At 39.3% G+C, this 16284-nt stretch overlaps 1 protein-coding gene across 3 annotated transcripts in view; it reads left to right on the top strand.

Annotated features, from left to right (window-relative positions):
- LOC141166185 (src substrate cortactin-like) overlaps positions 1-14814 on the top strand; it is a 133789-nt gene extending 118975 nt beyond the window's left edge. For all 3 annotated transcript variants that reach the window (XM_073652634.1, XM_073652636.1, XM_073652635.1), the window contains 5 exons: positions 5357-5502; positions 7777-7878; positions 7965-8433; positions 9647-9718; positions 12937-14814. In XM_073652634.1, coding sequence (XP_073508735.1) covers positions 5357-5502; positions 7777-7878; positions 7965-8433; positions 9647-9718; positions 12937-13073 — 926 coding nt within the window. In that variant the 3' untranslated portion in view covers positions 13074-14814. The remainder of the gene's footprint in view (positions 1-5356; positions 5503-7776; positions 7879-7964; positions 8434-9646; positions 9719-12936) is intronic.
- Positions 14815-16284: the final 1470 nt, after the last annotated feature.

Raw genomic sequence — 16284 nt, 5'->3', positions numbered from 1 at the left:
TTTAATTTGCAACCTGATGGAGGTCAGTATAGATGGACTAATAGACCAAGTCCCACACACCGCTAGAAGCCCAAATATTTTTTCAGAGCTAGATGCAGAAAAAAATTATTTTTAATTTGCAACCTGATGTAGGTCAGTATAGATGGACTAATAGACCAAGTCCCACACACTGCTAGAAGCCCAAATATTTTTTCAGAGCTAGATGCAGAAAAAAATTATTTTTAATTTGCAACCTGATGGAGGTCAGTATAGATGGACTAATAGACCAAGTCCCACACACCGCTAGAAGCCCAAATATTTTTTCAGAGCTAGATGCAGAAAAAAATTATTTTTAATTTGCAACCTGATGTAGGTCAGTATAGATGGACTAATAGACCAAGTCCCACACACCGCTAGAAGCCCAAATATTTTTTCAGAGCTAGATGCAGAAAAAAATTATTTTTAATTTGCAACCTGATGGAGGTCAGTATAGATGGACTAATAGACCAAGTCCCACACACTGCTAGAAGCCCAAATATTTTTTCAGAGCTAGATGCAGAAAAAAATTATTTTTAATTTGCAACCTGATGGAGGTCAGTATAGATGGACTAATAGACCAAGTCCCACACACCGCTAGAAGCCCAAATATTTTTTCAGAGCTAGATGCAGAAAAAAATTATTTTTAATTTGCAACCTGATGGAGGTCAGTATAGATGGACTAATAGACCAAGTCCCACACACTGCTAGAAGCCCAAATATTTTTTCAGAGCTAGATGCAGAAAAAAATTATTTTTAATTTGCAACCTGATGTAGGTCAGTATAGATGGACTAATAGACCAAGTCCCACACACTGCTAGAAGCCCAAATATTTTTTCAGAGCTAGATGCAGAAAAAAATTATTTTTAATTTGCAACCTGATGGAGGTCAGTATAGATGGACTAATAGACCAAGTCCCACACACCGCTAGAAGCCCAAATATTTTTTCAGAGCTAGATGCAGAAAAAAATTATTTTTAATTTGCAACCTGATGGAGGTCAGTATAGATGGACTAATAGACCAAGTCCCACACACCGCTAGAAGCCCAAATATTTTTTCAGAGCTAGATGCAGAAAAAAATTATTTTTAATTTGCAACCTGATGTAGGTCAGTATAGATGGACTAATAGACCAAGTCCCACACACTGCTAGAAGCCCAAATATTTTTTCAGAGGTAGATGCAGAAAAAAATTATTTTTAATTTGCAACCTGATGGAGGTCAGTATAGATGGACTAATAGACCAAGTCCCACACACCGCTAGAAGCCCAAATATTTTTTCAGAGCTAGATGCAGAAAAAAATTATATTCAGTTTGCAACCTGATGGAGGTCAGTATAGATGGACTAATAGAATGATGCTATGCCCAAAAGATTTTACTTCACTAGGTGCAGTAAAAAAATTGGTATTCTATACACAGGTGTTATATCTTGCAACACAGATAGGCTACTCCACTGACTAACACACTCTGCAATAGGCCAAAAAGGTTTAGCTTTGCTAGATTCAGCCAAATGCTGTGAAAAAAACTTGCACAGCACTGGCACAGACCTGCCTGGCAAAAACTGATAGGAACTCATGTAACCTAGTCCTGAAAAGGACTCCAATTACAATTAGTCTTTACTCCCACAACCTATCTATTTAAGAGCACAGACCTCCCTGATAAAAGTCGTAGGAAATGCTGTAACCTAGTCCTTTAAAGGACTGCAATCACAACTATTCCCTACTCCCAAGCTATCTGTATATTTGTGCTAAAATTGGCTTGAAATTAACAAGGTATAGCACACACAGCAACAGCGGTGCCGTCTAACACGCAGCTGCAGCAGTGAGAAAATGGTGGCGACGGGGAAAATGGCTTGGTCTTATAGGGCAAGGACATGTGACATACACTGCCAATCACACATGCCCTTGCTTGTGTGAAAAAAAGCACTTCGCTCCGTGTGTGCGCTGCTGATAGGCTGACAGATTGCACCTCCCCACTGCAAATGCGGGAAAGAGAAAAAAAAATGGAGATCTTCATTGTTCCTGCAGAGATCCATCCCCTGCCCCTCCCCCCGCCCCGCTGTACACTCAAACTGCGTATTAACATTAATTTTCATCATTACTGAGAAAAAATCCAGTTATGATTTTGGTGCACGAACAGTTATCGAACATAACCTCGAACAGCCGAATTTTTCTCAAATTGTTCGTGTTCGCCGACCGGCTCGAACACCGCCCAAAACAGCTCGAATTTGAGATTGGCGAACAGTTCGAGTAGAACAACGCTCATCTCTACTCTTTACAGCACACTTCTATGCATACACAACCACAGGTTTTTCCTTCGCAAGGACACAATAGTGCATAGCATTCTTTATCCTGCATGGAGATGGAGGGGAGGGGGGTTTGATGAGGGAGATGATCCCTGTGACATGATTCCTTCCAGTCATTATCTTTCTGCCCAATAATACTTTGCACTGTTAGTTCAGGGAGTCTATCTGACCTGTGTTTAGCTTCCCTCCTGACCTGAATTCTGTTCACTTACCTTCTGTGAGATACAGATCCTACACCACCTTTCTCTTCGGCTCCAGCCAGACTAATAAACAAGTTCCCCACAATCCCCCTGGGGCTCTGCTAAACACTCCCTGTCTCCTGTGACTGTATTAACCCTTCTAGTTGTGCTTCTGAAGCATCCAGCAACTAGAGGTGCTAACTCTTATAGTTGCTGGATGCTTTTGAAGCAACAGCACTACTTCTGCATGTCACATGTGCCCAAGGCTTAGTATATAAATAGGAATAAGTGAGGGTCCACTCATTGGGACCTCTGCGAGTCACATTGACCATCTTAGGTGAGGAATTGTCAGCACAATCATAGTCATTCTTCATTGCAATTAATGAGTTATGGAGCCCCCAATAGACTTTAATTAAGTGTTTACCTGGAAAGCTGCATCAATGTATTTTCCCATTGACTTCTTGCATGATTTATCATTACTGTACAGATTTTTATCATTTAGTATGACAAACCATCATTAGTAATCCTTCTACATTTCATTATTTATTAATGAGTACTGGTTTTTAATTCTCGCAAACACATTGGTTGCCATTTTTAGAGTGTTTTCTATTGAGTCTTTTATTATTATTTCTGTGTATGCCATTTTTTGTCTTTTATGTTTGCTTTTATATGTTTTTAACTTGTATTCAATAAAATGAATATATACAGTACAGACCAAAAGTTTGGACACACCTTCTCATTTAAAGATTTTTCTGTATTTTCATGACTTTGAAAATTGTACATTCACACTGAAAGCATTAAAACTATGAATTAACACATGTGGAATTGTATACTTAACAAAAAAGTGTGAAACAACTGAAAATATGTCTTATATTCTAGGTTCTTCAAAGTAGCCACCTTTTGACTGCTTTGCACACTCTTGGCATTCTCTTGATGAGCTTCAAGAGATAGTCACCGGAAATGGTCTTCCAACAATCTTGAAGGAGTTCCCAGAGATGCTTAGCACTTGTTGGCCCTTTTGCCTTCACTCTGCGGTCCAGCTCACCCCAAACCATCTCGATTGGGTTCAGGTCTGGTGACTGTGGAGGCCAGGTCATCTGGCGTAGCACCCCATCACTCTCCTTCTTGGTCAAATAGCCCTTACACAGCCTGGAGGTGTGTTTGGGGTCATTGTCCTGTTGAAAAATAAATGATGGTCCAACTAAACGCAAACCGGATGGAATAGCATGCCGCTGCAAGATGCTGTGGTAGCCATGCTGGTTCAGTATGCCTTCAATTTTGAATAAATCCCAAACAGTGTCACCAGCAAAGCACCCCCACACCATCACACCTCCTCCTCCATGCTTCACGGTGGGAACCAGGCATGTAGAGTCCATCCGTTCACCTTTTCTGTGTCGCACAAAGACACGATGCTTGGAACCAAAGATCTCAAATTTGGATTCATCAGACCAAAGCACAGATTTCCACTGGTCTAATGTCCATTCCTTGTGTTCCTTAGCCCAAACAAGTCTCTTCTGCTTGTTGCCTGTCCTTAGCAGTGGTTTCCTAGCAGCTATTTTACCATGAAGGCCTGCTGCACAAAGTCTCCTCTTAACAGTTGTTGAAGAGATGAGTCTGCTGCTAGAACTCTGTGTGGCATTGACCTGGTCTCTAATCTGAGCTGCTGTTAACCTGCGATTTCTGAGGCTGGTGACTCGGATAAACTTATCCTCAGAAGCAGAGGTGACTCTTGGTCTTCCTTTCCTGGGGTGGTCCTCATGTGAGCCAGTTTCTTTGTAGCACTTGATGGTTTTTGCAACTGCACTTGGGGACACTTTCAAAGTTTTCCCAATGTTTCGGACTGACTGACCTTCATTTCTTAAAGTAATGATGGCCACTCGTTTTTCTTTACTTAGCTGCTTTTTTCTTGCCATAATACAAATTCTAACAGTCTATTCAGTAGGACTATCAGCTGTGTATCCACCAGACTTCTGCACAACACAACTGATGGTCCCAACCCCATTTATAAGGCAAGAAATCCCACTTATTAAACCTGACAGGGCACACCTGTGAAGTGAAAACCATTTCCGGTGACTACCTCTTGAAGCTCATCAAGAGAATGCCAAGAGTGTGCAAAGCAGTCATCAAAGCAAAAGGTGGCTACTTTGAAGAACCTAGAATATAAGATATATTTTCAGTTGTTTCACACTTTTTTGTTAAGTATATAATTCCACATGTGTTAATTCATAGTTTTGATGCCTTCAGTGTGAATGTACAATTTTCATAGTCATGAAAATACAGAAAAATCGTTAAATGAGAAGGTGTGTCCAAACTTTTGGTCTGTACTGTATTTTTATTCATATTGTGATTATCTTAATTCTGTACACTTTCTTATGTTGGTTGTTTATCTCTGTGTAGGGCCAAGCTACTCTACTAAAACATTCTTAGTATACACTGCAGCTACACTCTTCAGTCAAAATACATAGAAACGTGGCATTGTAAAGAGTAAATTCCAATTCTGGCTATCTGAGATCCAATGTGATCTCTTCTCATTTCCATTGCTTAGGACGATTCACATATAATTTTTTTTCTCAAACATGAAAAATGGTCTGTGTTTTTTTCAGCAAGCTGGATCAATTTTTGGTTCCTAAGTTAATTTTTACAATCATTGTTGCATTCATTTTTTTCCTATGAAAAAAAAAATTCTTAACTTCTGCTACCCAGTAACAAAAAGAGCATCCGTGTGCTATCCATTTTATCTTATCCACAAAAATAATGGATAGCACATGTAACAAAAAATTTGATGTGTGAAAGATTCCTTTAGATTCTTTAGATTTTACTTTTTAATTCTGAACTCTTGCTTTGAATAAAATACTTTCAGTGACAAGTGGAGCTCAGAACCTGAGATCTCGTTTTGAGAATATGGCTAAGGTAGCAGAGGAGGAAAATCGTCAGAAAGCAGATGAAGAAAGAGCCAGGAGACAGAAGAAAGATCAGATGGAACGAGAGGCACAAACAAAGAAGGAGGTGAGAGAAAAAAATGAAATTCTCCTTGCTACTTTCCAAACATGGTTCCCTCATATAGTTATTGTGCATAGATTCTTAACCCATACAGAAAAAATGACTGGTAAAGCAAAAAGTACATTTTAAATGAACAAACAAACCACATACTACTGTTGTGCCATTTATTATTCATCACCCTAGTAATCTGTGTGCAGAACAAAAGGGCCACAGAATATGTTTGTCCTTGTGACATCAAATCCATGTGCTCCTTTGCTGTATGCAGTTCTGTTCATGCTCGATGACTTCAGGGCGCACATATACTGTAAGGTTAAGTTCACACCAGCATATTAAAAAAATTGTCTGATTTTCATCCAGAAATCTCGTATGATTTTTTTTTTTACCTCTATTGTCATCCGTAAGGCATCAGTTTATATACATCAGCAGTGAATAAAATTAGAAAACCTAAAAAGTTTCCTATGTTAATAATGGCAATGTAACCATAAAGAATTGGATCCTATACGGTTGATCCGTATGGGATTCCATTTTTATTACGCACCCATAAACTTGAATAGGCAAGTCTCATCCAAAATACGGAAGAGACTAGTGCATGATACAATTTTTTTCATGCCAACATTTGATCCGTAGGAAAAACAAGGTCATCTGAACAGCACAGTTGAATAACATAGGTCCTAGTGCTGTCAGTTATTTCCACAGACCGAACATACAGTTGTGTGAACGTAGCCTTAGGTTGAAATGAAGGTGAGTGCAGACACTGTCTATGGAAACCATTCTAGTCTTTACCAAACCTTAGCTGCCAATGTGCTCTACTCCTCCACTGTTTCTTTAGCTCTTTTAGTTTCTTATTGCTCATTGCTTAGAAAGTCACATTGACATGTTGCACCTAGTAACAATGTATTATACTACATAATTTTTCTGAAAATGTAATATCATTATAGACAACACATGATCTTTCTGAACAAATTTTGTTTATAGCTGAGGAGACTGGCAGTGCGGGAATGAAGGAGCATTAGGGTATGTGCACACAACGTCTTTTTCAGGCAGATTTCGCCTGGAACCTGCCTCTAAAAGCACTAAAAAACCTCAGAAAGAATGAACATAGGCACGGCAAAGTATAAATGACTTTGAAAGTAATGAAGTAGCTAAAAGAAGTGACCAGTCCATTTTTCTGGTGGCTTCAGCTTCGAAGCCGTCACTATGTAAAATATGGAATAAATAAAAAAACATTGTGCAAAAGCAATCCGTTATGTAACTTAAGGGAAAACAACGCTGACATTTTCTTGCAGTGTCTTCTAATTTAAAAACAATGCAAGTATGAAGGCATCTAAAAGGCGCCATGTGCACAAACCCTTAGAAAGATCCCTCTAAAATTTTAATTGTAAACCAAGCCCTCATTAAGTCATATAACATTCAATTATTATAATTGCTGCTTTATCCCTGCCTCTGAATACCCTGACCAAAGGCAGGTTGGCATTTTGTTGTCCTACCTAGTTCCCCAGGGCACACGCACCACCAGCTTCCCCTAGTTATTGCATGCCTCTTTTATGGTATCTGAAGGAAAACTTTACAACTTTTGCAACCATGTGTATAATTAGCATGCAAACCTATATTGGGAAATGGTTTCCATTTATTACCAGATCATTTTTCAAAAAGTAATAAAGCTCCATTGTGTAAAAACTTGAGGTGGGTTCATCTCAGAACATTGGCAAAGAAAATCCTCTGGATATGATATAAGAATTGTGAATTTGCAGAATCTCACACATAGAGTGGCAGATACACGAGATAATTAATTATAAAAAAAAATTGGCGTGAGAAAACAATCAGAGCATGCTGCAAGTGCATCCGATAATCAGATCAAGCACATCCATACAATCTATCATCCGAGTGCAGTGCGATTTATGCGGAGAGAGACAATGGAGAAGATGGAGAAATTAAGTTCTCCGTCTTCTCCATACCTGTGATACGATTCTGTCATGGGAGAGAATCGGACCACACTAAGACGACACTCTGATCAATCTCTGACAGAGTTTGAGCCGAGTATCATTAGCATAATCATTCTCATTCTCTCGCATTAGAGAAAATATGGCTGTCTGAATTCTGGTTTCTATGGGCAACAAAGGACATTCTTTCTATAAGACAGCTTGATAAATCTCCCTAATGTCACTAAGGAAGCAGGGGGACATGATCTTTGCTTGATCTGAACATTTAACTTCCTCTATATGTTGAGGCTGGGTACAGTATGTGTGTAAATTAATATAATCGCCCTCTCTCTTTTTGCAGAGTCGACAAAGCTCAGACATTAACCAGTCTCAGAAGCAGCCAGTCTCTGTCCCCGTCCCAGTTCCTCGCATTTCTGTGACTCCACAAACTCCAGAAAAAAAAGTAAATATTTGCTTGTAGACTTAAAGATTAAAAAGTGGACCCTATGAGCCATTTTCATTAATTTATTACAACCTTATCTTATTTAGATATCAGTAGATTCTGAATATGCTGAATATGAAGCCCCTCCAGATTTGGATTCTGAATATGAGGCCCCTCCAGATTTGGATTCTGAATATGAGGCCCCTCCAGATTTGGATTCTGAATATGAGGCCCCTCCAGTTCTTGATTCTGAATATGCTGAATATGAGGCCCCTCCAGATTTGGATTCTGAATATGACGCTCCTCCAGTTCTGGATTCTGAATATGAGCCTCCCCCAGTTCTTCCACCCCGTTTCCCTGCTATGATGAAGACTACTGTACCCACTCCAGATGAAATATCAAATCAGGATGAGACCTATGAAGATATTTCTGTGCGACACCATGCTTCAGATGAAGAATATGAGGATATTCCAGATCCTCCACAAAGACTAGAAGAGGAAGAAACTGAAGATTATGAAGTCATGGATCCCCCAAATGCTCAAACTGATTCTTTATATGAAGAATTACCAAAGGAGGGTAAGAGTGGTGAGAATAAAAATAGCTGAGGTCAACATGAACAATTCTGGTGGGCTTACACTGACGAGCAAAAGGGTAACAACGTTGAATGTTTGACTTTTAGGCTCTATATCTCACCATCCACTACTACTTCAAACATGAGACTACCATCATTTTATAAACAATCATCTTGGCTATCTCATACATAAATTTGACTTGCAACTATTTTGCAAATGAATAGTTATGCGGATTGTCATGTCACTGTTTTGCTCCTAAAAATCTAAATTCATTTTTTTATTATTTTCTTAGTATTTTATAAATCCACCTTTGGCTTTTAACACTGCCTGAATCCTTCTGGGCATGGTCTCAATCAGATTCAAGCATGTCTTGACCGAAATCTGATCCTAGGTCTCTTCTACACATTCCCGAGGTTGGTGCGTACTGGTCGATTCACTTGGGTATGTGTACAGCTTTTTCTTCAACTCTACCCACAAGTGTTCGATTGGGTTGAGGTCTGGGGACTGTGGGGGCCAATCCAGCACTTCTACTTCATTGTCATTGCACCATTTCTTCGGCAATCTCAGCGTAAGCTTCTAGTCGTTGTCCTGCTGGAACACTATGTCGTCCTTTTCATACCCATAGTATTCGAGCGTACAAAGTAACTCGTCTTGTAGGATACTCACATATAGCTCAGCATTGAGACCACGCCTTTGGCTTTGAAACAACCCCATATCATCAGGTGTTCTCTACCGAACTTGACAGTTCCTTCAATTCACCAGGAGCAAAACAGTAACAATGTAGTGACATGACAAGAATCTGCATAATTAATCATATGCTAAATAGTTGCAAGTCAAATTTATGTATGAGATAGCCATGATAATTGTCTATAAAAAGATGGTAATCTCACATACGACGCAGTAGTGGATGGTGAGATATGGAGCCTGAAAGTCAAAAGTTCAAAACATTGTTACCCTTTTTGCTCATCAGTGTATGTGCAACCTGGAATTTTGTAAATTTCACATTGAGGGATTTGGGCATTGCCATAGATTTTTAGGCATCGGTATAGGGATTAAAAATCACCTGAGGAGTTACAAAAGCCCCTCTGCCACATAAGAAGATACCAGTATTGCATATGGCGCTTGGTAGGTGGGGGGTCTTATAGATTTTGCATTGGGGCCCAGGGACTTGAAATCATGCGAAATGTAAGTGCTAATTTAGATGTATCTGTTTTCAGAACCTTCTAAACCATGTGGTCAACTAGGAGCCTCAGGAATCACTGCAGTGGCGTTGTATGATTATGAAGGAGGTAAGCTGCCTTTGCATTTTCTGACAAATATCACAAGTGCCATGGATACGATATTGTTAAAGAGATAATCATGAGAGGTCACTGATGATTTTAGACAAATCTGTACAGTGTAGCTCATTCTGCTTTATATTTAAATCGATGTCTTGCTCTGCCGTTCATTATTCATTTATTTGGTCCTTATGTGGAGTCCAAATACACTGTGGTAGAGACAAATACCATAAGCAGACTTTTCAACCTTAGATTTGCCTTAGTGACCAGTTCTGGTTTATGCTGTCCAGGTGCTAAATATCTCCAATTATTGGCCAAAGCTGTTTTCATCATCAATGGTAACATTATATTTAGACTAAGTTCACATTGCGCATGTGCACTTAACCTAAAGTATGCATCAGGAGCTTTTCTCAACATATACTGTAACATTAGCGTAGACCCCCAACTACTGGACACAGACTAAGTGTGTTTATTTTGTCCTCCATCTGGCTACTATGCTTCTGCATGCTATTTGCTTTTTTGTATAAGAAAGTGCAGCAAACTGAGGTCACCACAAAAATACATACATTGTGTGGTATATATTTTTTTTTTTACAATTGGTTCTTATGGTAGGTGAAAACCTAAAAGTGGGCACTGGTGGGTATATACCTCCTGAGCTTATTTGCCAGGCAGTGGCCATAAATGCAGTGTCTCTAGTCTAATACTAATTATTTTTTACACATTTCAGTAATTTGAGCAAGCTAAATAAGTTCACTGCTTGTGATTGTACATTGTAATTACTGGTATAGTTGAGTGGGTAGTGACTGGTGTTAAGCATTGGTTGGAGGAATACAGTATGGTAGCAGCAACATAAATACATGTGTGTACAATAGCTGTGTGAAGTAAAGTCTAAAGCCCCTCATACACTTTAGGTAGCTATTGGCTGAATGATGGTTCGGCCGATCATTCGGCCAGCATCTATCTCGCCGATTTTCCCATACACAGGAGTGTTTACTCTGCCGAGCACACCAATGTTCTCTATGAGAGACTACTCTGGCAGAGACTTATCTTTTATAGGACCAAACAATCAGATGATGTCGGGGCCCCATACACATTAGACTATTGGCCAAATCCGTCAATATCAGTTAGTTCAGCCAACGATAGTCTATTGTTTACAGAGGACTTACCACTGGCTGTACACGTGCGATAGCTGACGGACAAGGACTCATTCAGTCATCAGCTATCTCTTCCACCCCCATATGCACATGCACTTTCAGTTCAGCCGAACGTTCATGTGTTTTCAAAGACAGAGTGGAGAAAGCTGCTGCTAGACTTCTATGGCAGTGGTTAATCTCCTGAAAAACAAAGGGTAAGGTGTTAAATTCTAATTGTGATGTGCAAACGTGCATGGATAAGGTGTTATCCGAGCACGCTCAAGTGCTAACCGAGTATCTTCGGCGTGCTCGGAAAATATGTTCGCGTCGCCGCGGCTGTTTGGCAGCCATGACACATACAGGGATTGCCTGACAAACAGGCAATCCCTGCATGTGTTGTGGCTGTCTAACAGCCGCTAGACATGCAGCCACAGCGACGCGATCCTACTTTGCGAGCACACCGAAGATACTCGGTTAGCACCCGAGCGAGCTCGGATAACCCCTTATCCGAGCACGTTCGCGCAACACTATTGTCTAAACTTATTTCTCTGATCATTATTTGTAGGGGAGAACAGAACTGGTGCTTCCACACACATTAGACTGTCAGCTGAGCCTTATGTGATTTCACTGTACATGTGCCCGTTTTAATCAAACTCATTAGTCATTCATTTGGATAATCTTCCTACTTAGTAAGATGGGTTCTTCTGTAAAGAGCAGTCGTTTTCTAGACACTTACCGTGGCTCACACCATTACAGTACAATGCAGAAGTAACAACTATTTTAAAGTGCATTTAGTATTTTTACATAATGCATTATTCCGCATGTCTGTTCAGTGACCTGAATTGCCAGGTTTTATATCACTAGTGTATATGTCAATGGTGACTTTCACAAATATATCTGTTTAAATAAGCAGCATATCTGCCAGATGGTCACAGTAGGTTTAGTGAGATCTCAGGATTATGTTTTACTATGCAGACAAGGTCACCAGGGATAATTTGTTGAATCAAGTAATGTCACTCATATTATTGAATAGTAAACAGTGCAACTAACTATAAAGTACTATGAATTATCCTGAATTAATTTTACAGTTTAGTTCATGCCCTATTTAATCTGTTTCCTTACAATTGGTAGTATGTGACTGCAAATAAAACAGATCTAGATGTTTACCATTCAATATTCATTCACAGACATACTAAATGTGACTCCTTTTAGCGTGACAGGTTTACTTCTGTATAATATGATATATAATGTAAAAGCGAAATATACTCATTTTCCCTTAGAAATCAACAGATCTAATAAATGTATGGCAGTTCTGTAAAATAAATGTATAAAGAATCCAAACTGGGTTGTGTGCATAAGACTGTATGGGGGCAGATGGTGTCCACTGCAGTTCTGTACTATAGGGCTGTAGATATTCTGTGTGGTAAAATACAAAATATAAAGTAAAATTATCAGCTCACCCAAGGTTTGTCCGGCTTTCGGATCCAAAGTTTTAGATAGAAAGGGGTACACGGATGATGAATCTCAACTGGTTCCTGCGTGGCAGTAATACTGAAAATATCAACATTTTTATCCAGCAATCGAGGATTTAAAATAACATCTTTATTCCAAAAATATTAAAAACATGGTGAAAAACTGCACAGAAAAAATATGAAGGGGAAGAGGGTAATAAAATCACATAAGGAGGTAATTTTTCACCATGTTTTTAATATTTTTGGAACAAAGATGTTTTTTTTTTTAATCATTGGGATTGCTGGATTAAAAACGTCGCTATTTTCAGTAACACTGTATCCCGTTAATGATATGCCTTCTGGCGCTATAGATAAGAAGCAATGCTTTTATAAAAAAATATCTCCAAAATAGGCTATCTGATTAAGCATGTATGCCTCTGTATAAAGCTGTAGGCATGTGGAGGTAAGAAAGGACCCATAAAAGTTTGGGGATGCCCTATTATGCCTCTGGAGGTTGTACAGAATATATACTGTAGATAGGCACACCATTTTGCAAAAACAAATTAGACTCGTGGAATTTAAGACATTTCTACGAATATATTTCAAGCGATTGCAGAATGAATATGTATTGGTTTGTGCTTCACAGGTGGAGACGATGAGATCTCATTTCAACCTCAGGACCTTATCACAAATATTGAGATGATTGATGAGGGCTGGTGGAGTGGATCCTGCAGAGGACAACGTGGGCTCTTCCCTGCTAATTATGTTGAGCTTATGCAGTAATACATTGAATTTGTTATTACATGCCATAAAGTGAAAGTATCAAATACTGTATAAAGCTTTGCACGGTACAAAGATTCCAAGTGTGAAAGACCAGAACATAGAAATTCAGAATGTAGAAGGAATTAATAATAACTGTATGGCTTAACTCCAAACCACTAACATGTACTTTTTTTAAACCAAATTTCTCCTCTGTTATTATGATCAACTGTAATCTTCCTCAATGCCGGCTTTGATAATCCATCAGAATAAGGTTTTAAATGTAAGGTGTTGTGTATTTCATAGGCACTTACAGTTGCAACCAAGATGATTCACCCTTTATTGTAAATTCAGTTTATTAGCAAAATTTGCAAATGTTCTGATGTTTGCAATAAACTAATCAAACAAAAACAATTTATATCGCTCAACACATCTAACATAAGAAGTGGATTGATTCCCCAACTTCAGAACAAAATGTCACTTTTAATTACTACTGCACTGTTAGAATTATTCAACACTTTCACAACAAGAGTCTCTAGTACTTAGTAGAGCAAAATTTTGCTATTGTGACCTGCAACAAATGTGATGCATTGTCAGAAAGTAGCTTCTGTCAGTGATCCATGAATTTTAGTTTATTTCTCATGGGATGGGCAATAGCCTTCAGTTCACTAATATTGTTCAGTTCACTAGTATCCTTGTGTTGCAAAGAGAATGGGGCAAAAAGTTAAGAGACGAAATCATTGTTTTGCACAGACAAGGAAAAGGATACAAAAAGATAGCAAAGGCATTGAATGTTCCTCGAGATACAGTTGGAAGCATAGTTCACAAGGTTAAAAGGATACTGACTACGTGACCTGGACGTGGAAGAAAAAGATAGCTGTCAGATGGCTGCCACCAGATTACTGAGAATGCAGGTGGTCAAAAAAACTGAAGTGACTTCATAAGACTTGAAATGAGATTTGGTGGCAGCAGTTACTGAGATTTAAGCTTGCACAATAAGGTGCATACTAAACACTGAAGGTCTCCATGCCTGTACTCCAAGACGTATGCCTTTACTGACCCAAAAGCATGAAAAAAAGAAGTTTCAAGAATCTATTCCATAGCACAACAAAAAACAAAACAAAAGTGGAACTTTTCAAGTCTATGGATCAGCAGTTTAGCTGAAGGAGGAAGAATGTACTATGTGCTGAAAAGAACACCCTGCCTACAGTGAAACATGGTGGTGTATAAGTGATGCTCTGGGGCAGTTTTGCTTCCTCCAGCACTGGAAAACTGCAGTGTGTAGCAGGCAAGATGGCAAGATGGATTCAATCAGGTATTAGGAAATCTTGTTATCTTAGTTGTATTGAGGTATATAAATTGTTCTTGCTTAGTTTATTGCAAACAGCAGAAAGTTTGCAAATTTTGCTAATAAATCTACATTTCAGTGGGGGTTGAATAATTTTGATTGCAACTGTAAATTACATATTATCTCACATCATCAATTTTGTGAAAAATACCTATAAACTAATTCATTTTTGTTAATGTGATACATACATACTTTAATAAATAGTGTAACTATTGTCAAAGTTTTTCTTTTCAAGCCTCTTTTCTAAACCCATTACTGTATTGAACTCATCTTCCCGGTATCTTCACATTTTAGTTTACTTTTCATGCTGAAATTTATATCCCGTCACATAACATGTACTGTGCCTGTATTACTATTCTTCCTTTGTTTTGGATACTGAGTGAAGGCTAGGAAAATTCAACACAAATGCAAATCTAATTTGTGTCCATTTGTTTTTTATTTCACTGAGCCTTGTGAATTTAAACGATATGTGAGTTGCTTTGCAAAAATTGTCTAAAATAAACGCCAACATTTTAGACCATGCAGAAGATTGCATTAGCTCAAGAAGATTCACATGACCTCAGGCACAGCCATGCAGGTTTCCTTATACTGCCATGCAGCTATCAAATCATATGGTATAGCACAGCCAATCAGGAGAGACTATGATAACCTGTATTAAACGAGAAGCAGAAAATGCAGCAGCCATTTTGTGGTGAATCAGGATGAGAGAACATCACAGTTCATGGCTTAACCATTGACATAGGAAGGAGAAATCCATAAAACACTGAAGAGTTTGTATAGTTAGTGTCTGTGACAGCACAGAAGTGAAGAAGATTAGAGTGTGTGTTAAATGATAGGGAAAGAGAAAAGATAGCAGATTAAGTCTGAAAGAGTCTGTTTAAATAGACCGATTGGCAGCAATATGCGACTGCTGATCAGTAAACCTTTACTGATCGGCGGTTGTTTAATACTTAGGCAAATCGCAATTACATAGGCAGACCGCAATAAACAATGCACACTGAGCGATCTATAATAAATTGCTCACTGAGCATTTGCTTTCCTAGCTCTCGGCAGTGCGAGTCATATTTTTATAGGATGATGCACCATGATGTTTGGGCTGCACAAATGATAATTTACCCTGCTGAACGAGTGTTTTGCTCATTCATCGGATGATCAGCACCCTCTGTCACCTCTTTGGAGTTATCAGACCTCTTATATGGGCATACAGGTTATAGAAATGTAAATCTATACTTACCTGTATGGCCCATATTACAGGTCTCATTGCAGAGAAATCTCTTTTTATTCAATTTGTTTTTCTAGGCTTGGTTTTCGGGGGACACCAAGAAATGCCCGTCTATATGCTTAATTTAAATATTCCCCCCTCCCCTGCACTCCCCTGCACGTCACAGGGCCCTGTGACGTGTAGTCTAGAGCTGAACATCCAGCACATTGGCAATGCGCCTATAGCTGAAGGCGCTTTTTTTCTCCCTGCGCTATTTTACTTGTCTGCTCCGGTGCGCAGGCGCCGGGAGTCACTTTGACTTCCGCTCCAGTGACCTCCGGCATGCGCAAAAATGAGGTTTGGTTCCCACTTCCTCCCGGATAGCAGGATGCCGGTAGGAAGTGGGGACCAAACCACATGGTTGCGCACGCCGGAGGTCACTGGAGTGGAAGTCACAGTGACTCCCGGCGCCTGCGCACTGGAGCAGACAAGTAAAATAGCGCAGGGAGAAAAAAAAAGCGCCTTCAGCTATAGGCGCATTGTGCATGCATGGGATGTTCAGCTCTATCCTGTACGTCACAGTGCCCTATGACATGCAGGGGAGGGTAGGAGAGGGGGGGAATATTTAAATTAAGCATATAGACAGGCATTTCTTGGTGTCCCCCGGACGCCAAGCCTAGAAAGTC

The sequence above is a fragment of the Phyllobates terribilis genome, unplaced genomic scaffold (assembly GCF_046119375.1).
Source record: "Phyllobates terribilis strain yellow unplaced genomic scaffold, ASM4611937v1 Scaffold_11__3_contigs__length_659146591, whole genome shotgun sequence".
Taxonomy (NCBI): domain Eukaryota; kingdom Metazoa; phylum Chordata; class Amphibia; order Anura; family Dendrobatidae; genus Phyllobates; species Phyllobates terribilis.
The sequence above is the reverse complement of the archived record's forward strand: the minus strand, read 5'-3'. Positions and strand labels throughout refer to the sequence as shown.